The sequence below is a fragment of the Anser cygnoides genome, chromosome 19, assembly GCF_040182565.1.
Source record: "Anser cygnoides isolate HZ-2024a breed goose chromosome 19, Taihu_goose_T2T_genome, whole genome shotgun sequence".
NCBI lineage: Eukaryota > Metazoa > Chordata > Aves > Anseriformes > Anatidae > Anser > Anser cygnoides.
The window spans coordinates 2247785-2268445 of NC_089891.1; the positions used below are offsets into that span (position 1 = coordinate 2247785).

Sequence of the window (20661 nt, forward strand, 5' to 3'; positions counted from 1 at the left end):
GGGGCAGAGGGAGGCACTCTGCAGTGGGGACAGAGCATCCCCTGCACAGCCTGGGGCTCGCACCAGTTGCTCCAGGGTGCTGCCAGCCCCAGCTGTGGCTGCTTGCAGGAGAGGAGGCTGTACGGGCAGGTGCGCCATCTCAAAATGCCCCAAAAGGGCTCGGGACTGTTCCTTCCCATCCCAAAACGGGTGGCAGGCAGCTGAAGAAGCAGGGAGCAAACCATCCCCAGCCCGTGGAGGGGGTCCTGGGGCAGTACCATGCATGGACCCATGGGCGCTGGACCCATGGTGGAGCTGGGAACAGGGCTGTGGGTGCTGCAAAGCGCCCGGTCCCCGCTTTCCCCCCTGGCTGCTCCAGGCGAGAGGCTTTAATCTAATTACATGCTTTATTTGCGCCAATTTGTTTTCCAATCAATCTTGTTCAGCCAGAAGAAAGGAGGCTTCTGTGGGCTCATTTGCACCTTCTTGTTCCAAGGGAGAGGCTGGGCAGTTATCCTTGCCGGGAGCGCCTGCGGGCCGCACATCCCACTCCCCCTGTGCGGGGCTGCCCTGCCCGCTGCACGGGCGCATTTGGCCCCAGCACGGTGCAGCACATCCCCAGCCCGATCAAGGAGCAGCCTGGCTTGTAAAAAGAGGCTGCTTTGTGGGGATGGATCCTTCACAGCCAGGGACAGGCTGGTGGCCCTGGCTGGGGTATGCAGCACTGGGCAGGCAGGGATGTGGGGTAGGTTTCGGGTCACTCCTGCCTGTCGGTCCCAAGTTGTCCTGGGGCTCTGCTGTAGGGTACACTTCGCACTTCTGTTGCCAGAGGTTTCAATAGGGTGCAGAGAAAGAAAAAAGTGGCTATCCTGGACAGCTCAGCACATTTTTCCTGCCTGTCTGGGGCTGGCGCAGCTCCCTGTTGTGGTGCTGTGCTCATTATGGGGCAGGGACGGCCCCAGCACCCCACACACATGTGATGGTGCAAAGGGTTCCTGAGACCACTTTGGGGACCAGGAGGTGCTGCTGTGCCCACACAGGTGCCTCTGCCCTTGCCCACAGAGCAGACTGGTCACAGACATCCCCCAAGCCCCCATCTTCAGCCTGAGCCCCCCCGCCACTCCCCTCGGTGCCCTCCAGCCCCTGCTGACTGCAGGTGCTGCAGTTGTTGCCAGAAGAGCTACGGGATTAAATGCAATCCTGTGCTTGCGGCATGCTTCATGCAGATCCCTTGGGGCAGGCTCAAGCCCTTGGGGTCCCTGTGCACAGGCTGAGGGGGATTTGGGGTCTGGGGACCACTTCCCAGGCCATGCAATGTGTGCGATGTGAGCAGCCCAGTCCCGGCTCATCTGAGGCTTGCAAACCTCTGGGAGCTGCTAGGGCAAGGAGCACCGCTGGGGAGGTGGCCAGGGACACCAGCCAGGGACCCCAGCTGTCCCCTGCCAGCCTCAAAATGAAGAGCACTCGCTGGCGGGCTGTATTCACAAGGGCATCCTCAGCAGGGTCATCGCCAGGTGGGGGACAAAGAGCCACCTTGGTGACAACAGCGTCCCCTGCTTCGGTCCATGGCCACACTAGGAGAGCAGCAGAGCGCAGGAGAGGCGATTCGAATGCTAAAGCACCCAGGAGGGGTTCTCTGCCTGAAGTCTGCTTTTACTTTAAAGAAGGCAGCTCTGAGACAGAGACTCCAAGTGCAGTCCAGCCCATGTTAAATTACAGCATCCATCCCAGTTACAGACTGTGGGATCCACTCAGGGAATCCCCTGCCACCCATTGCACAGGGAAGAGCCCATGCGTGCTCCTCTGCAAGGAGAGGGTTCCTCCGGAGCCTCCCCTCCCTCAGGACACGTGGTCAAAGGCCAGGAGCTCAAAGCTGGTTCGGAGCCAGCGTGTTTGGCCGGCAGAACTGGCACTCTCCGCAACGACTCTAACAGCCGCTCACCGAGACTGATGGAGGAGATGTTAAAATAATTATTTGGGATGGAAGCAATGGGCAGCTTCAAAGCTGGAGGAAGCGAACCAGGATTTCATGGTCATTCAGGGAAATGTCCAGGAGTCTGGGAGCCAAAGGCACCGAAAACACTCAGCACCAGCCCCAGCACAGCATCACCATCTCCTCTCCTGCCGCTGGCCGGTCTTGGATTGCACTTCATCACCTGGGAGCTCCGGAGTTCCTACAGCCCAGCTTCCACCAGCCTTGGGGATGCTGTGAGAAGGCTCGTAGAAATGTTTTCCTCCCTTCGGGCACACCAAGCACCCTCCTGAGCCCACGTCCAGCCAAGGAGCAGGGACGATGCCTCTGCCCCTGCCCAGAGGCTGGCTCCCCACTCACACGCTGCTGCTCAGCAAGCTCATCCTCCAGCTGAAGCTGCTGCCTGCAAGCAGGGCCAGAGATTAATTTCTGCAGGCCGAGGAGCTGGCGGGAGCCCTTGGTGATGGCAGTGCAAAGCCCTGCAGACCTGCTGAGTGGCCAGGCGTCCCACGGGAGCACGGTACAGAGCAGTGCTTTGGAGCACCTGAAGAGTTTTGTGGGTGCTGGGTGGGCTCAGGAAACATCTTGACGCAGACAGTAGCAAGGCTTTGCTCGAGGTCGTCATCGACTCTGGGCATGGACCACATCTGAGTGCTGGGGTTCCCCGACCCCCAGGGTGCGTCTTCAGCTGCCAGAGCCCACAGAGCCGTGGCAGCGAGCCATCCGCCTCCGTCCCCTGGGCAGGGAGGGTTTTATGTCCATCCCTGGGTGTGGATTTTAGTGCAGAGATGACAGTCGCATCCCTCAAGTGTGGGCAGAGACCCTCCAGCCTCAAGGGCTGGTCGAAAAGAGGAGGAAGCAGCAGTGCAAGTGCTGGGCTGCAGGTCTGGAGCATCTGCGGAGGGGAATTTTAATTCTGCACCAGAGCTGGTCTTTCCAAGCACGGGTTGACCTGGAGGAAGCAAGGACCAGGATGTGGCCACGTTCCCCGTGGTCACTGCCACCAGCAGCCCCAGTGCAAGGGGCAGCTCAGGCACTGCTCCTCGCAGGGGTGCTGCAGTGCCCCAGCATCACCCAGCGGAAGATTTCTGGCCAATTTCTGCTGGTCTCCAAATTTCCCAGCCCTGCTCTGTCCCACGATGGGCTCCCAGATTTGGGATTTGACATATGGACCCACACCATCATTTTGAAGCTAGGTCACAGCACACTCTCTCTCACATCCCACCTGGTGCAAAGAGGACACGGGGACACTGCGAGCCTGCCCCAGAGCCCCAGCAAGACCCGCGGCCCCTCGGGAGTGTGCAGAAGGGGGACAAGTGTCCCTCCTAAGCCACGGAAATGTCACAGCCAGGCTGTCAAGGCTGGGGATTCCCTCCTGAGCCACAACACCTCCACGCTGGACGTCAGCCCGCAAAGGTATTTAGGGCCCTACCTGGGGGAAATCAATCGGAATTTAGCTGTATAAATTGGGATTAGAAATCCAAATCCCCTGGGGGATCGAAGCCTTATATCTGCGTTTCGAGTTAGGTACCCGGGCCAAGAAATGTGGCTTTAATCGCTCTATCATGTCAGAACCAAGGGGCCTTTCATTTCCGTTCCCGACATGTGGCTTTCGCAGAGGCTTAGCGATCGGTTGGGAACTGCAAGCGCAGCAAGTTGCAGCCCCACGCGGCTGCTCCTGGGGCAGGCAGTGCCGAGCCCCGGCGCCTTCGTCCCACCTGGCCCCAGGGGCAGCCAGTGGGCCCGGACCCGATCAGGGGCTGTGCAATAGCAGGGGGCAAGCAGGACCCCAGTGCTGGGCTCTTCCACAGCTTTCAGTCTCGTGTAAACAGCCCCAGCCCTGCACCACTAAAGCAATCCCCTCAAAACGAAGAAAATTTAAAAAAATAAAATAAATGCAACTTCAAAAAAAAAAAGAATTAAGCAAAATGAAGGTGTTTAGCTGTGAAACCTCTTTGCTCAGCCAGAGAATTAGTTATATCAAGGGGATGGGCCGAGCTGCAAAGCTGCTGAACGCTCTGCTGACACGTTTTACTAAGCTGCCACGGACACGAAACAGCCGCCTGCCACCTGCTCCCGGCCCTCACGAGCAGCCTGCAGCCACTTTCCCCGCTTGTTATTTATCTGCGAAACTCAGAAAGTTTGGGCTTCCTCGCTGGGAGGTGCCTGGTTGTTCCCAGCCCTGGGGACCCAGCGGGGCGGTGCAGGATGCAACCCCTGCAGTTTGCGGTGCTTTGGGAGCGGCTGCACCTCTCGGCAGTGCAGGAAAAGCATCGCTCGGTGGGAGAAACACCACAGGGTGTGGGAGGGCTGTGTCCTCCTCTGCTAAGCCTCTGGGTCTCTCTGGTTTTGGTTGCAAAAATTTGGAGCTGGAATAGGAAAGCCACATGACGCAATCTTCAGTTTTTGAAAAAACGTATATATAATCAAGAATTAAATGTAGAAGAGAGGTGCTTTGGTTCCCAAAGTCACTGCCGAAGCATTTATATCTGGCTGTGCATTGCGTTTGCATCGCTGAAACAGGGTTTTGCACAGAAGTACTTGTGCCGTGCAGGAAGGAGAGGACTGGGAGCAGGAGGGTGCCTGGATCACAGTGCGCCAGTGCTCCCGCACCAAGGTGCTGGGGCTGTCCCAGTCCCCCAGACACAGGTTAGGAGGGACTTGGAGAGGCATCGGGGTCCCAGAAAAGCCCTGGGACTCTGTAGGCTTGAAGCAGGGAAGGATTCGGGGACAAGTCCTGCAGGAGTCTCGTGTAACAAGTGCATCCCACATACAGGTGCACGGGTTGCCACAGGAGCACGTGCAGCCCTCCAGCCACAGGCACATCACGCCTCTCCTCCCCTCGTAGCAGCCCCCCCTGCCCCAGCCTCTGCTGTCCCCTTCCACCAGGGGACCAGCTGCTCTGCCGGCAGGTCCCCAGCTGCCGAGATGTCCCCTGATGGCAACAGCAAGTCTTGGCCAGGGGCTAGGACGGGATGACCTGCAGCACCCCCTCCATGCACCCACCCTGAGCAAGCAGTGAGCATGCAGTATCACCCCCACCTGCAGCACTGCTGGGGACACAAACTGGAGGCTTCACTTAAATGTTCAGTTTGGTCCCAGAGAGGCCCTGGGGAGCTGCACATGGCCCAGGAGGCAGGAGCAGCTCCCACGGGGAGGTAATGAAGCGGGACAGATCCCCGACCCTAGGGGAGTCACGCTGATCTACACCAGCTGGCTCTGGCCACAGCAAGCTCAATTTAAAGCAGCCTGTGGGGTTGGGTGAAGGGGAAGGAGAAAGGCAGAGCAGGGCTGGTGCCAGCAAGAGCACGTTCAGGGCTCTGCTGGCACTGGGTGGTTTCACCCATTTTGGGGAGGTGTTGTGTGGGTCTGCATCCCTGGACAGAGTGGGAATATTGTGGTGGGAGCACACAGATGGGGGAGCTCAGGTGTGGCTGGGGATGCCTCCATGGGAAGAGGCTGCTGAAAAGGTTTGGGGTTGTTCAGCTCCTGGCCGCTGTCCCTGCCCTGGTCCCTCTCTCTGCAGAGCTGTACTGCGCTGTCCCCTTCTGCGATGCAGCAGGAGGGACGAATGTTTATAGAGCCGCACCATATCTGTGCCTGAGGAGAATCAGGCTCTTGTCCTTGTGATTACCATGGCCACGATGCTCCGACTGCACTGGCTGCCCTGCGAAGCTGCCCTGTGGCCAGTCACCTGTCCGTCCCCGCTCAGCCTGCAAGGGAAAGGCTCACGGGTTGTTAGGCTGTGGCACTCACATTTATTTCCTTTATTGTCTTTTTTTTTTTATGTTTATGGCTGGGGGCACCTTGCCAGTGAGCTGGGTCGGGAACAGTTCTGTTCCCTGGGCCCGGTGACACCAGGCAGCCATGGCCCACAGCAGCACCCTGACACAGGCATGGCTAGGGCCTTGTTAGCAAATCCCCAACCCCTCAGCTGCGGTGTTGATGAAATACCCATTCCGTATCTTATGCAATAGCCAATATCCATGTATATCACTGAGAAGTGCTACAGCTGCTACAGCCGTGCTGCCACCTCCGGCTCCGTGCCTCAGCTTCCCCTCCCAGCCTGTTTCATATCAGCTCTTGGACCTGCCTCTTGCTTGTGCTCCTGCAGGACAGGAGGAATGGGGCCCTGAGCTCTGCTGGGCCTGGGTGCGTGCAGCCCGGTGTGACACAGCCGTGCGGTGGGGGGCACACGGGGGGACACTGCACGGCTCCTCCCTGGGGCTGCGGATGGCGGCCTGCTGGAGGACAGCCTTGGGGAGCTCAGGGCGTTGTATGGGCCTGGTTCTGGCACAGATGACGTGGTGTGGGGCACAGTGGGTATGTCCTGCACCCACTGCCCATGGGGTGCCAGCCCTGCCCCACTGACAGCACCTGTCCTGCTCACCGAGCCTTGGGGCTGCTTGGTGGCATCTCAGCAGGGTCCCACACCACATGCAGTGGCAGTGGAGAAGCCACATGTAGTCAGGAGAGGTGGAGGCACCCGAGCACCATTGCTGTCCCACTGGGGCCAATGTGTCCCATTTTCCCCTGACCATAGGCTTTGCCCTAGTGCTGGGGACCTGCCTGCAGCACCCATGGGTGGCCAGGAGCCACGGGCTGTACACAGACAGCACGTCCACTGGCCAGCCATGATGCTGGGGCCTACTCTGTCATGTCACATCCCCTCTCACCACGCCATCGCCAGGCCACAGTGCCACTGGGTCATCACCACCGCGATGCTGCCCAACCTCGCCCCGTGCCAAGCAGTGCCCCGGGGGTCCCTGTGCCTCCGTGGCCGTGTGGCCCAGATCCAGGCCGCAGTGCCAGCTCCCGCCGGGCCGCCCGCGCGCAGCCATCGTGTCACAGCGGTGGGGCCCATTGGGAGCAGAGTGTTCCTACTGGGGCATTTTATTTGCACACTTCACTAGAGTGGACACCAAAAGGCTTTGCTAATGCTTCATGGGCTGCTAATTTCCTCTCTGACCCGCATTGTCAGAGGGTGACCCCAGCCCGAATCTCTCGGCAATGAATGCCAAAGGCTGACACCGGCCTGGGTTAGGGGTGACAATGGGGCCTCTGTGGGCTCCGGGCAGGCTCCGGCACGGAGCTGGAGAACAGGGGGAATTTGTGTGGCTCTCAAAAGCCCTGGGTGGCACAATAAGGGAGGCCCCAGGGTCTCCCAGGAAGACAGAGGCGGCCGGGGAAGCCGGGCTGGGGGAGGCGCGGAGGACGCTGCCTTTGTGAGCAGCTTTCTTTAGAAAGGAAGGGTTTTCTCAAAGCCCCCTTAGACAACCCAACGGGGGCCTGGCAGATGGATATCACAGGCACGCTGCACATTCACCGCAGGCTGCGGCTTTGAGCCACCCCCCCCCCTTCTCTCCCCCAGCCTTTTCTTCATTTTAAGGCTAATTTGTTTTGTTAATGTTTTCTTGCCCTCCCCCTCTCTCCCCTGCAGACTGTGACTCATACTGCAAAGCCTCCAAGGGGAAGCTGAAGATCAACATGAAGAAGTACTGCAAGAAAGACTACGGTGAGTTGCCCTCGCTGAGCACTTGTGTACCCGTCCCGGCCCCTTCCCGGGCTGTGGCACTTTGGGGTTTGCCTCTGGTTGGGTCTGGAGACGAAGCCCTGGCTGGGAGCGCTCAGCGGAGCAGTGCCTTGCATGTGAAACCCTTGGCCCCACACAGGTGTTGGGACAGCCCCAAGCCACAGGCCAGGCATCTTCACCCCCAGGTGTCTGCAGGGCTACGGCGATGCCCAGCCCTGTTCTCCTGGCTCATTGCCAGTGGGGTCGGGCCCAAGTGCTCACCGGTGGCTCCATGGAGGAGGTGGTCAGGGTGGCCCCGGCCAGATGACCCCTCCCCATCCCCAGCACTGGAAACGGGGCCCACCTGGAAAAATTGGAGAAGAGGAATATATGCTATATATGTATATACATGTGTATATAAGTGTGGGTGTGCAGCTATCCCTATAGATATTATTTTCCCCAAGCTACAATGCAAAAAGCCCCACCTATCAGCATCACAGAGCCCTGCAGTGCAGGTTCCTTTTCGCTCCCCAGGCATGCTCACGGCAGCAGCTCGGCATGCAGGGGGAGCGGTGGTGCCAGCAGAACAAATTCCCTTTCATCGGCCTCCACACGTCTTCCTTAGGTGAGCCCCTGCCCTCAGGGATGCCCCGGGGGCTCCCCAAGAACTGGGGCAAGACACTGGGCTTGGAGGCAAATATCTGAATCCCGTGCCAGGAGTGATGCTCAGCACCACTCTGTTACAGGCATTGGGTTGCTCACAGGTGGATTCTCTGCTGGCTGATAGGCAAAACCATGTTTCCCACACGTGGCACTGGCACTATTTTATTTCCTCACCCAGCTTCTCCAGTGTCCTGTAGGGGCTGAGCTTACACTGGTGTGTTTGCAGACATTTGGCTGGAGGACATTTGCAGGGAGTGAGTCTGTCTTTGCTGGGCTGATTCAAATAAGCCACGGGTGTTTGGATGAGGAAAAGAGGTAAATGCATCGAACTGGAGCCACATTTCCCACCCGAGCTGTGTTGGCTCTCCTGCGCTTGGGTGAAAGGTTGTGATGGTTTTGTTTGTGGCTGTAAGGTGGGCTCTGGGCTTCAGCAGCCCCATGAGACCTGGGGAGAGGAAGGCATCTCAGGAGCCTATATGGGTTATGAGAAAACCCACAGAGCAGCGCATAGGAAGAAGAGTGCTGGAAAGGGGCTTTCTGGTGTCTGTTATCAAGCAGCAATGCTGCTTCAGAAGGAAAAATGGACAAAGCTGCCTGCCTGGGGGAGTGGGTGCAAGGTGGGGACACTGGGATGATCTCAAACAGATGGCCACAACAGATTCACTTTTTCCAGAGCAGAGAGCAAAGCTGCAGTCTGGCCAGGGAGGGGATGTGTGATGCTGCAGGGTAGGTGATGCCACGGGATAAATAATCCTGCAGGATAGGTGATGCCATGGGATAAACAATGGTATGGGATAAGCAATGCTGCAGGTTAGGCAATGCTATGGGATGACTGATGTTACGGGATGATTGATGCTATGGGATAAGCGATGTTGCAGGATAAATGATGCCATGGGCTAAGCGATGCTCTGGAATAAGAGACGCTACAGGATGAGCAATGCTGCAGGGTAGGCAATGCTAGGGGATAAGAGATGCTATGGGCTAAGCGATGCCGTGGGATAAGCGATGCTATGGGACAATCGATGCTGCAGGATAAGTGATGCTATGGGATAAGCAGTGCTTCAGGGTACGCAATGGTATGGGATGACTGATGCTATGGGATAAGCGATGCCATGGGATGTGTGATGCTGCAGGATAAGTGATGCTGCGGCACAGCCCCTGTGCTGTGCCTGTAGCCATGCCTTTGGCAGAGCCAGGAGGGAAGAAAGGGTTGAAAAGGTGCACAAGGGGGGATAATAAAGACTTTCTGACTGACACCCCAGCAGGAAGCCAATTAGGAGGCTCTTTCCCTCACCGTTACGCCAGCGTCGCCACGCTGAATGTCCTAAAAGGCCCTAATTAGCTTGAACAGAGTTACTTCTCCCTCAGGCTCAATCGGGAAGCTATCATCCGCCCCGAGCTCCTCAATGGGGCTTTTTAGCTCCCTCGTTCATTCAGGGATTCAAAGGGGATATTTTCCCTTATTTATTTTTCTTATCTGTTTGTTTTTGGTATTGTCGCTTTTTTCTTTTTTTCTTTTTCTTTTTTTTAAATTGGGCTCTTTCCCGCAAGATCAATTCGGTGCAAATATTTGGAGTGAAACAGTGCATGGAGAGGGCAGGCTGGGAGATTTCGGGGAGGGGGGGACAGACAACAGCAGAAACAGAAAATCCCTGTCTGGGTTTATTTGGGCTGCCTGGCAGAGCGCAGGGGTCGCTCGGCTCCCAAGGAGCTGGGGGCAGGGGGTTGTTGCTCTGGGCAGTAAAAATCAGCCCAGCAGAGAGCTGGGGGAGCGGGGAGCATCGCTGTGCACCGTGGCTGTGCCCCTCTGCAGCACAGCTTTGCTGCAGGAGGATGGAGATGTTCCCCCATGACCCCAAAGCACTTTTATTTCTGCTCTGGAAAGGGGATTATTTTTATTAGAAAAGGTGATTGGCACTGCCGCCTGCGGCCCCTCTGCTGCTGGGTGTCTGTCGGGAGCATCCCTCGCTCGCTCAGTGCCTCTGCTTCTAGCCCCGTCTGGGGGCTTTCCCCCTGCCCGGGCTCTGTGGTTAATCCCAGCCAGGTGGGAGGCTGCGGTAAGCAAACCCAGCCCTTTTTAATCCCAATATCCCCCCACTCCGATCCCCGGACCCCTTTACTTCTGTGGGGCCAGATCCTGCACCATCGATGCCAGGGCGTTTCGCTGGGCAGCGGCTCCCTGCCCGGGGGTGGTGGGCGCACATCCTGGGCTGAAAGGTGAGCTCATCTGCTCGCTTCGCCCTTTCTTGGAAAAAAATCCTTCCTTTCGTGGAGACTCCACTTAGTCACCCCCTTTGTCAGAGGCAACTTGGCAGGGGCCGGTGGAAAAAAGCAGAATGTGTTTTCAAAAGGCAGCTCCGAAATGAAACGCGGGGGGAAACCCGAGTCCGTGTAAAAAACCCACAGCGGGGGATGCGCTGAGCTGGCTGCCCCCAGCTTGCAGCCCGGTAAGGGATGGATCCCCCGACCCTGGTGTGGTGGAGAAGGGCTGGGACATCCTGCCCCAAAACCGCATCCCTGGGCTCGGCCGCGGCCCCGCAGGAGGGGAACGCACCCGGCTGGGATTAAGGGTCATAAATCTCCAATATTAAACTGGTAGGAAATTGGCAACCGGAGCAGGCAAAGCGCAGTGCCGCGTGCCAAATAAATTAAAAAATAATAAAAAAAATAGCACTTTGCTCCAGTGGGGGAGGACCCAGTGCTTTCCATCCCCAAACTGCCATCCCTGCGCTCCCTCAGGCTCTGCCCTGGCTCAGCAGCGCTCCTGGTCACTGGCGGCTCTGCCAGGCTCCAGCTCATGGGGCTGTGTGGGGGATGCTCTGGGTCTGCGTGCAGGATGCTGTGCCTGTGTGTAGGGTGCCCTGTGTCTACATGTAGGATGCTCTGGGTTTGTCCACATAGCCCAGTCCCAGGTCTGCTTTGGTAGGGCCAAGCCTGAAAGAAGGAAGTTTAAGATAAACCCTAAAAGTAAATTAAGAAAAAAAAAAAAAAAAAAAGATTTTTTTCCAGCCTCACTATTATTCTGCAATTTCATAATTTTGGTCCCCTGACTCATGGTCTCCAAATGCTCTGGGGGTGCTGCTTTTTCTTTCAGCCTTTATGTGGCTGTCCTCGGACATGCAGTTTCGACAGTCTGGGGTCAGTTTCCTAAATCATCGCCTCCTCCTCCCCCTGCTTCCATCGGCGGCAGCCGGTCCCTGGCGCTTTCTTGTGGCTGGCAGCTCCCGGCCAAGGCTCAGAGCCGCTGGGCAGCACCGGGGCTGGGGCTGAGCCGTGCTGGTGGCACTGCCCGGTGGCACTGGGACCCTCCTGCCCTGCCCGCAGCCCCAGGAACCTCAGGTGCCTTTTCTTGGAAAAGAAGCACGGCGCGGGGACAGCCTCCCGTGCACCACGCTGGGGAATGCGGTTTGCGAGGTGCCTCCCTGGTGGGATTTGCAGCTCAGTGTCGCTGCTGGCAATGGGGCAGAGCAGGGCTAAAGTTCGAGAGCCAGGCAGCTCCTCGCCCCCGGCACCTTCCCTGGGCTGCCCTGGCCTCGGAGGGCTCCCATGGCAGCGCTGCGAGCGCTGTTTGCCCGCCGCAGAGTGATGTGGGCAAAGCCAAGCGAGCGGAGAGCATTGCTTAGGAGGGAGGCAGCAGGTGAAGGACAACCCCACGGGCCGAAGCCAGCCTCAGGGTGCTGAGCCCCCCAGATGCCTAAATCCCACGGGATTTGCCAGGGGGAGGGATGGAGCCAGCTGCCAAACCTCCTCCTGGCATCTCCAACAACCCTTGGGAGATGATGGGAGTCCCCATCCTCCAAAACCCCCAGGCAATTCACCCCGAGCTTCAGCTCTGAGACCACCGAGGCTTCTCCAGTTGCTGCAAACCCCTGAGCCCATGGGGTCAGACCCAAACCCACCCGGGCTGCGGCTCCCGGCCCGGCAGAGCTCAGCTGTCCTGCAGGCAGCAGCTCGAGGGCTCCGGCTCCGGGCAAGCCGCGTGTCCTAGAGGCAGAGTTTGAGGGCATAAAACTTGCTGTCAGGGAACGCAGCTGCGGCGCTGCCAGCCAAGCCTTCACCTAAGCTTTCACTCCTTCCACTTCATTAATAAAGGGGGAAAAAAAAAAAAAGACGGGGCCCTGACATCAAAAAAATACAGACTGTGTATGTTAGAGCGGAGTTTCCTGTAACCACCTCTCTCCGGTTCCTTTTCATTCATTTTCTCCATTTTGTCAGTGTGGACCCAGGCAGGTCAAAGGTTTAAGCTTTTTTGGAAAGATTTGTTTCCAAAAAATAAAAATTGGCTAATCTTCACATTTTGTTACCTTCACACCAGACTGGGAAATACATGGTCAGAGCTCAGGGTTGTTTTCTTTCTTCTCTTTTTTTTTTTTTTTTTTAATGAAAGCATCTGGTGTCCATGACATGCTCTGAAAGAAAAAATATATATATATATATTTTGCAATGTGTTAAAAAGCATTGCTGGGCTGCGCAGCCCTGCAGCCCCCCTGCCTTTCCTAGCTGGAAATCAGTCTGCACGCTGCGGCTTTAGAGCAAGGGGGATGCTGACCTGCAGCTGATCTGTGGGTGCAAAATTCATGTGTCAACAAGGCAAATCTCAGATTTTTGCCCGTTTTTGTCTTTTTATTTTCTTTTTTTTCTTTTTCTTTTCTTTTTTTTCTGTTTTGTTGAGCTTGTTTCCCCCTATGGCAATTTTTGCCCTCGGGACTGCACCTACCTGGGATGGGGTCAGTTTCTGGGAGAGGTGGGCAGAGGGGCTGAGACTGTGCCAGGGATGGAAGGGAGGCGGAAAAAAGAGGAAAGGCTCAAACGTTGGGTCAAAAAGCGTTTTGTGGTTGGACTAGAGAGGAACAGGGAAAATGCAGCGGGGCTGCGCCTCCCGCACACACCAGCCCCAGCGGTGCCACCTCCCCCCCCCGGCTCCCGGCCAGCGCTGGAGCCTCGGCCGGCGGTGTCCCCTCCGTCCCCGCTGCTGCCGGTCCCCCTCGCCTCACAATTTGTGAATAAACGCGAGGGCTGTGTAGCCGCTGCCCGGTGATGATGCCATTTTCCTGGACGCCAACGCTGAGCGAGGAGACGCGCGTTTAACCCCGCCGGAGGCAGCGGCCGGAGGTTTGTGGGCAGCTGCAGGAGGCTGCGCACCGGGAGCTGCCTCCGGCCTTGCGCCTCCTCTTCCTCACCGGCGGTGGGGCCAAGCACCCCGCTGGCCTCGTGGGGACACACGTCCCCGTCCTTCCCTGCGGCTGGGACCCCGGTCTGCAGAACCTGCGTGTTTATGGGCGGCAGCGCGGCTGCAAGCACGTGGGAGGCATGGACATGGCCAGCAGGGATGGAGGAGGAAGAGGAGGAGGAGGAAGGCTGGCAGAGGCCACCCCAGCCTGCTCAGGACCACCAGGGCTGCAGCCTGGGTCTGCCCCATGAAACAAAACCGCACTGGCTCCGGGGGCTTCTGAAATCAGCCCCGATCTCACCCTTGAGCACTTTGCTCTCAGCTCTGTGTGAGCAGGAGGCAGCACCCACCACCGCCCCAGCTCTGCAGTACCATGGTGGCTGACACCCGGAGAGCCCTCTCCTGCCTCGGTCAGGACGTTGTCACCTCGGTGTGTGGCTCCCATGGGGATGCCGGTGGCCGGAGGGATGCAGTAACGCAGGGTGTGCCTCGGGAAGGAGCAAGGCAGGGAGCGGAGAGGGGCTGGGAACTCGCTCCTGCTTCCCTTCGCCAAGTGCTTGGAGACAGGGGCCAGTCCCCACGCACTGCTCCGGGTCTTGGCTACTCCACTCTTAAAAGCAGGGGCTGCCTTAGGGGCCTGGGGCAGACGCATTGAGTTGTCCTGTGGCTGGGAAGGGAAGCGGAGGGGCTGGAGAGGTCACGCAGAAACCTGTGGCCAGATGGGGATTGGTCTGGGTCTGCTCCAGCCTGGAGCTATCCCTGGGGTTGGTGCTCGTCCCTTTTTCTGTGCTTGTTGCTTCAAGGGAAGAGGCAGAGTCTGGCAAACATGAATACACCTAATTCCGAAAGAGTTTTTTTGATGGCTTAAAGACTTTGCAGGTGCCGGGGAAGATGGTGGAGGCACCACTGCACGAGCGGCCCTGGGGAAACCACTCCATCCGTGTGTGCTTTGTGGCCACGTCCTGCTGGCCCCTGGCACCTCTCTAGGACATGAGCAGGAGAAAGAGGCCCCTGCCGTGGACAGGGCAGCTCCCGGACTCCCCTCTCCAGCCTCTATGGTCCATAGGGCAATCGTGTGCCTGTCTGGGGGGACCCAGGGGCCTTGCTCCTGGTGGCTGCGGCCCCTCTGCCACCAGTACTGGCTGCTGCTGCCCTTGGTGAACCTCCAAAGCCAGAGGTTGTCTGCACGCTCCCCGTTGGTCGCTCCCTTTTCCTCTCACATGCCGTTAGGTAGGACTCTGAATTCACTCTCTTCCCACCGGCACGAGCTGTAACATCTTTTCCTCTCTTTTTTTCTCCAGCTGTCCAGATCCACATCCTGAAAGCGGAAAAAAATGCCGACTGGTGGAAGTTCACGGTCAACATCATCTCCGTCTACAAACAAGGCAGCAACCGGATACGGCGCGGAGACCAGACCCTGTGGATCCACTCCAAGGACATAGCCTGCAAGTGCCCCAAAATCAAGCCCATGAAGAAGTACCTGCTGCTGGGCAACAACGAGGACTCTCCCGACCAGAGCGGCATCATTGCGGACAAAACCAGCCTGGTGATCCAGTGGCGGGATACGTGGGCCCGGCGGCTCAGGAAGTTCCAGCAGCGGGAGAAGAAGGGCAAGTGTAAGAAAGCCTAAAGGAGGAGAAGGCGATGGAGCGCGCGAGAGTGAGAGTCTGAGTGTGCATGCTGCTTTGTGTCGGGCTGGGGCGGGCAGGGCCGGCGCGGGGGAAAGCTGCGGCGCCGTGTGCGCTGGGGGGCACGGCCGTGCCAGGCGGGCGCCTCACATCCCAGGATAAAAAAGGAAAAAAAAAATACACAACAAACCACCAACGGCAAAATCACAGACATGGCAGTTTAACACCACCGTGAGAGGAGGGGGGACGCGGGTGTGCGGCGCTGCTGATGCTGCCCCTTGGCTGGAAGATCCGGAGACACCGAACCGCTCACAGCTGCTGACACTGGCTGCGGCCAAAGCCCAGGCTGGGAACACCGAGGCTGCAAGAATCAAATCAACAACGCTGGAAATGAGCCCCCCTCCCCAGAATACACACAGCGAGCTGAGATTGAACCTAAGAAGAACCTAAGTGGAGGCTCAGTGCTGAGGACCAGCCAGTGCAGGTTGTGCCAGGGCTCCTCGGCCATGATGCTCCCCCGCGGAGGACCCGGGGCAGGACGAGGTCTCCGCGTGCTGATCCCACAGCACCGGGTCAGCCTCCCACAGGCACCGAGCGAGCACCACCTGAGGTAGCGACTGCCACTCGGGTGGCCTGGTCCCCTCCTGGCCACAGGTTCCCACTCAAGGAGTTCATAACCCAAGGAAACACACAGAAAAAAAAAAAAAAAACAAAAGAAAAAAGGAAAAAAAAAAAAAGAAAATTGGCATCCCATAGGTGCTCTGAAAAACCTCACCCCAGTGTAACCTCAGTCTCCAACCACGGCCACCCCGATACCTTCATGGGCTTGGCCCTTCCTGCTGCCGCCCTCAGGCACACGCTGGGAGCAGAGCCCCCGGCTGGCAGCGGCTGGGCTCCAGCCTCAGCCACCCCCCGAAAGCACCGCGGCGCTGCCCCCGCTCCCTCGGGAGCAGCCTGCTGCCCCTGGCAGGTGCCCCCTGGGGACGCAGGGAGGCAGGACAGCGGGTGCCAAGGCTTTGCCTGCCCCGCGGGACCGGGGGGCAAGGTCTGGCCCACCGCAGCTCCCCGGGTTGCTCTTCCCCTTCCGCCAGGGTGAGAGGAGCTGATCGGCCCAGAGGGAATGGTGTTCCCAACCTAACCGCTGATGTCTGAAGCCAGGCAGTGGCCGCATCGTCTCCATCTCCCACCCCAGGGGCACCCGTCCTGGGGCAGGGTGTGGGCAGATGGGGTGCTGAGCCGCTCAGCACCCAGCCGGAGCCCCTGTGGCAGCAAGAGCCGGGGTGGAAAGGCGGGGAGGGCAGGCCAGGTACCTGGAGGGGAAGCAAACATTCAAGTTGCTCCGAAAAGCAAAACCTCCCTGATATTTTTCCTTTTAGGAAACTTGGAAACATCCATTTTATGACATTTTCCAGTGGTTTTGCCTTGTTTTATAGCAATTGACAATATTTATATAATGACATAAACTACCATAAAGCGAGGCAGCCATGTAAATAGGTGTAAAGGGGAGGGCTCCCAGGGAAGCCCCGGCCAGAGCCACGTGCTGGAGCCACGGCAGGGAGGGCGCGAGCTCCGCAGAGCCCCCCCAGCCGCACGGCCCTGTAGAAATGAATTGGGGTACCAGGAAATTTGGGGGCACCAAGCGACCCACCCTACCAAGCCACAGCTGCCCCCCCTGACTCCAGGCAGACTCGGTCTTCTTCACTTCAAGGCTCAAGGACAGCCAGCAGATTTGCAGCCGAGGGAACCCAAGCCACGAAGAAAGACAAAATCTGAGCTTCAGTGTCCAAACGGAGGCCTAAAGCCCCAAAGCGGGACCAGATGCTCCCCTCCAGCCGGCATCGGGGGATGCCCGGGGCAGCCTGGTCCCCGTTTAGCCAGGACGAGCCGCAGGTGACCCCGTTGCTCCCAACAGCCCCAAAGCAGCAGGATCCAGCCCCAGATTTCTTCTTCACCCGCAGAGTGGGAAGGTGAGGCCAGGGGACTCGGGGCTGCCCATGCCGCACACCCCGCGCTCCCTCAGCCCCTTCCCAAGCCCGGCGAGCGCTGGGTGCCCCCCAGCACCCCCCTGGGGACGAGCCCCGGCCCTTTCACTGACGCTGGTGTTCGGGAGGCAGTGGGATTAACGCCGCCCGCCCGCTGCCTGCCGAGCCCAGCAGATCGGGAACGGGGCTTGCACAGGGCGAGAGCAGCTCGGGGACCCCAAGCCCCCGTCCCCATCCCCCTGCCAGCCCGCTCCGAGGTGGCTGCAGGAGTTCTGCGCTCACCAACAGGAGCGGAGGCGCTCCAGCCATGCTCCCAGTAAGCCCGACCTGCGGCAGCAGCTGGTACAACTGGCGCGCTTCCCCTCGGGATGCCCCAATTTCGGGGCGTCTGGGGATGCAGCTGCTCCCCGCAGCCTCCCCCGCTCCACAACACATCCCGGGGGGGGGACCTCTGGTCGTCACCCAGCGGGGAGCCGATCTCACCCCTAAGCATCACCGCCTCGGCCAGGGGAGCAGCAGTCGGGGCGGGCAACACGGAAACCCCATCATAACCCCCAGGAACCGCAGCCCCCACCCACTGCCTGCCCTGCGCGCCCCACGCCTCGGCCCCCGCGAACCGCCCCCGTCCCACGGCCAAGGAGGTGACAAAGAGCCGGGGGGGCACGAGCAGGGGCTGGGACGGGGCAGAGGGGCTGCGGCGCCTTCAGTGCGAGATCGGAAAGCAGCTGAAATGCCAAAACAATCATCACTCGGCGGTAGCACCCGACAGGAGTCGTTTCGTCTCGTTTTTGTTCGTCTCGTCGTGTCCGTCCCCCCCGCACACCCGCTCCTCTCCGGTCACACAGACCTGTCACAAAACCTGTGTTCGTTGTTGTTTTTTTTTTTTTTTTTGGTTTTGGTTTTGTTTTGTTTTTTTTTTTTTTTGGTTATTTCTGTTAATATCTTGAATTGTAAATGTTGTTTAGTTATGACCATTGCATACGGCTTTGGGCGATGTTTCTTTACAATGCATACTAATATATTATGGTTATTATATATGAATATATTTAATGACACGTGAAAAAAGTTGTGGATTTTCTTATTGTTTTTCTGAATTATTTCTTTTTTTTTTTTTTCTTTGTCTGTTTCGTTAGATTGGCTGTAATTGAACCCGAAAGAGCTTGTAACTGTTCAGCACCCACGCGGTAGAACTAAAGTCAGAACCAGTTGAATAAACTCTTGTAAACCGTACCCATCTCCGCGCACCTCTGCTTCCTCCCGCCCCAAGGGGCCTCGCTCCGTGCAGGGGCTGCTGACACCCCCCCGGCACCCCCAGCACCCCCCGGGGACAGCAGGGGTGCCGCGGGCTCACCGGACACATGGGACCGGGTCCCTGGGGGTGCCTTTGGGTGCTGACACCTGCGGGACCCCCGTCCAGCACCAGGAGCAGGATCGAGGGCCAAGTGTGGGGATCGGGACATGGACAGGGCTACGGGGGGGCTGCCAGCCCGAGGGCCGTGCTCAGGGTCCCCCTTTGCTCCCCCAGCAAAGGGATTTCGAGCCCCAGCAGCCGGAGTGCGGGCAGAGGGAGGGCGCAGAGGGAGCGAGGCAGCAAAATGCTTCCAGAGAGAAAAACACGGGCAAAAGGTGCTGCAAACGGCAGAGGGGTCAGCCCGCGTGACCCACGCTCTCAGTGTCTCCGATAATTTATTAATTCGAAAACATCTCCGAGGTCAGAAATCTCAGATCTTTATTGCAGGGACAAATGGGTCAGCAGTGCCCCCACCTCCGCCCCGGGGCTCTCGGGGGCTTTGCAGAGGAGCAAATGGATTTCCCAGCCCCGGCCGGCGATCCCCAGGGCTCAGCCTGGTCCCCGGTGAGGGGCGCGCTCGCGGCATCTGCAGTGGGGCGCTCGGTGCAGCCCCAGAAACGAGGGCACCCAAAAAGGCTCCGGGGTGCGACCGCAGCACCCGCTGCACCCCACGGGCACGGTGCAGCCCCAAGTGCCACCCGCCCCGTGCTGGGACCCCGGGGCAGGGGGGTGACAGCAGGGCGGTGACAACGCGACAGAGCCCCGCGACCCCGGCTTCCCAACCCCGCTGGCTCCGGGGCCACGGCGAGCTGCTCCGGTGTTTTAACCTTCCTTCTTCTTTTGTGGAGCCGGGAGACAGAAAAGCGCTCCACACACAGCAGAGCGCTGCCAAATCCACTTCTTTTTAATAAAGCTCCTCACCCACATGACACATTAAATGTTACCTAAAGGGCAAACCTAAGAATCCCTTTGTTAGACGCTTCAGCAGAGCAATCCTCGCGTTCCCACCTTTCCCATGCACCAACAGAAAAATGTGTTTGAGGACAAAACGGGCCAGAAAACATCTTTTTTAAAGCCTCTGTCGGCTCAAAGTCACTGTCCCATTGATCAGGATGAATTACGCATCCATTCTGCCCGTCCTGGGAGTTTAAACAAAGCCTTAATTGTCTCTGTAAAGTGCAGATTTAATCAGAAAGCCAAGTCGGTGGGCTCATCCCAGACCCCAGCCGGGCAGGTTTGGCACCCGGCTCCCCCCTCGCCAGCGCCGCGGGAGTGCATGGGTGCTGGAGACGTCTCCAAAGCTCCCTGCTGTTGCCTTCCAGCTGGGGCAGCCTTGCTTAAAGCTCCATTTCTACTGAGATCAAGCAATAAACTAATCAAAAACCTGTTGTGTCCTTTTGAAAACCACAAGAAAGTAAAACTATTTTTTTTTCCATCCCTCCTTTGAAGGTTGTAATACGAAGCATCTTTGCAAGGGAAAACAAGCGAAACAGAACAACCTGGACTGGACTTCTAAAGGATTTAAAGGATTTTCTCCAGCAAAGCACATGGAGATGTGTGAGGGACTCTGCTCCTTCGCACTAACAGGCACCGCTTTGGAATTTCACTTTGCAGGCAGAACACGTTGTCCGCTGTTATCCACCACGAAGCCCAAGCCCAAATTTCCACCTGTGTGCAGAGCACAGGATGCCAGCAGAGCACACCCGGCCTTGCCCCAAAACTGGGAATCCCACTGGGGGTGCGGGTCTCCCCAGCAGCCCCTCACTCAGGAGGGGATTTTTGAAGCCCCCCGGCCCGTGCCAGGCGGCACAGCTGCAGCTTCTGGGCTGTTCCCCGCAGAGCTCCGAGCTCCACCTGCCCCGTGCTGGTCCCCGGAGCACAGGAAGGAAAGGGCAAAGTGCTGGGGCTTTTCAGCCCCCGGGGACAGTCCCTACCCGTTAGCAACAGACAGGCATTTGGTGGGTGCTCGGCAGCTCTGTGAAACCGCTGCCTGCTTCCAGCAGAACCACCGCACGCTGTCCTTTCCCGGGTCGGATCCTGGAGCCTCAGCTCCAGCTGCAAGGATTTAATGAGAGCAGTTCTGCGCTCGGACCTGCAGATCTGCACACACTTCCCAAGGGGTCAGTGCCCGAGCCCCAGCCAAAGGATGGGGAAACCGAGCACGGAAGAAGGGAATGGCTTTGTGCCCCGGGGGGCTGCACAGTGCCAGCCCCGCGTGCCCCCTCCCAGCACAGCGCTGCACCCGCGGGCACCTCTGGGTGCGGAGGGGAGGGCGGCAGGGGCAGCTCGGAGCCCCCAGAGCACGTCTCCCACCGCCGTGGGTGAGGACCTAGGGCTGGCAGTCATTACAGAGCCGCAGGACGTGTGTGTCGAGATACACAGAGCCACTTCTTTCCTTCTCGGAACCGGCTCTGAGGTGCTGGAAGTGTGAGTGAACTCACTCGCCCGTAACACGAGGTGACAG

General features: G+C 58.4%; 1 protein-coding gene across 2 annotated transcripts in view; it reads left to right on the top strand.

Annotated features, from left to right (window-relative positions):
* NTN1 (netrin 1) overlaps nucleotides 1-15375 on the top strand; it is an 83548-nt gene extending 68173 nt beyond the window's left edge. For both annotated transcript variants that reach the window (XM_048076006.2, XM_048076005.2), the window contains 2 exons: nucleotides 7392-7466; nucleotides 14598-15375. In XM_048076006.2, coding sequence (XP_047931963.1) covers nucleotides 7392-7466; nucleotides 14598-14926 — 404 coding nt within the window. In that variant the 3' untranslated portion in view covers nucleotides 14927-15375. The remainder of the gene's footprint in view (nucleotides 1-7391; nucleotides 7467-14597) is intronic.
* The last annotated feature ends 5286 nt before the right edge of the window (nucleotides 15376-20661 follow it).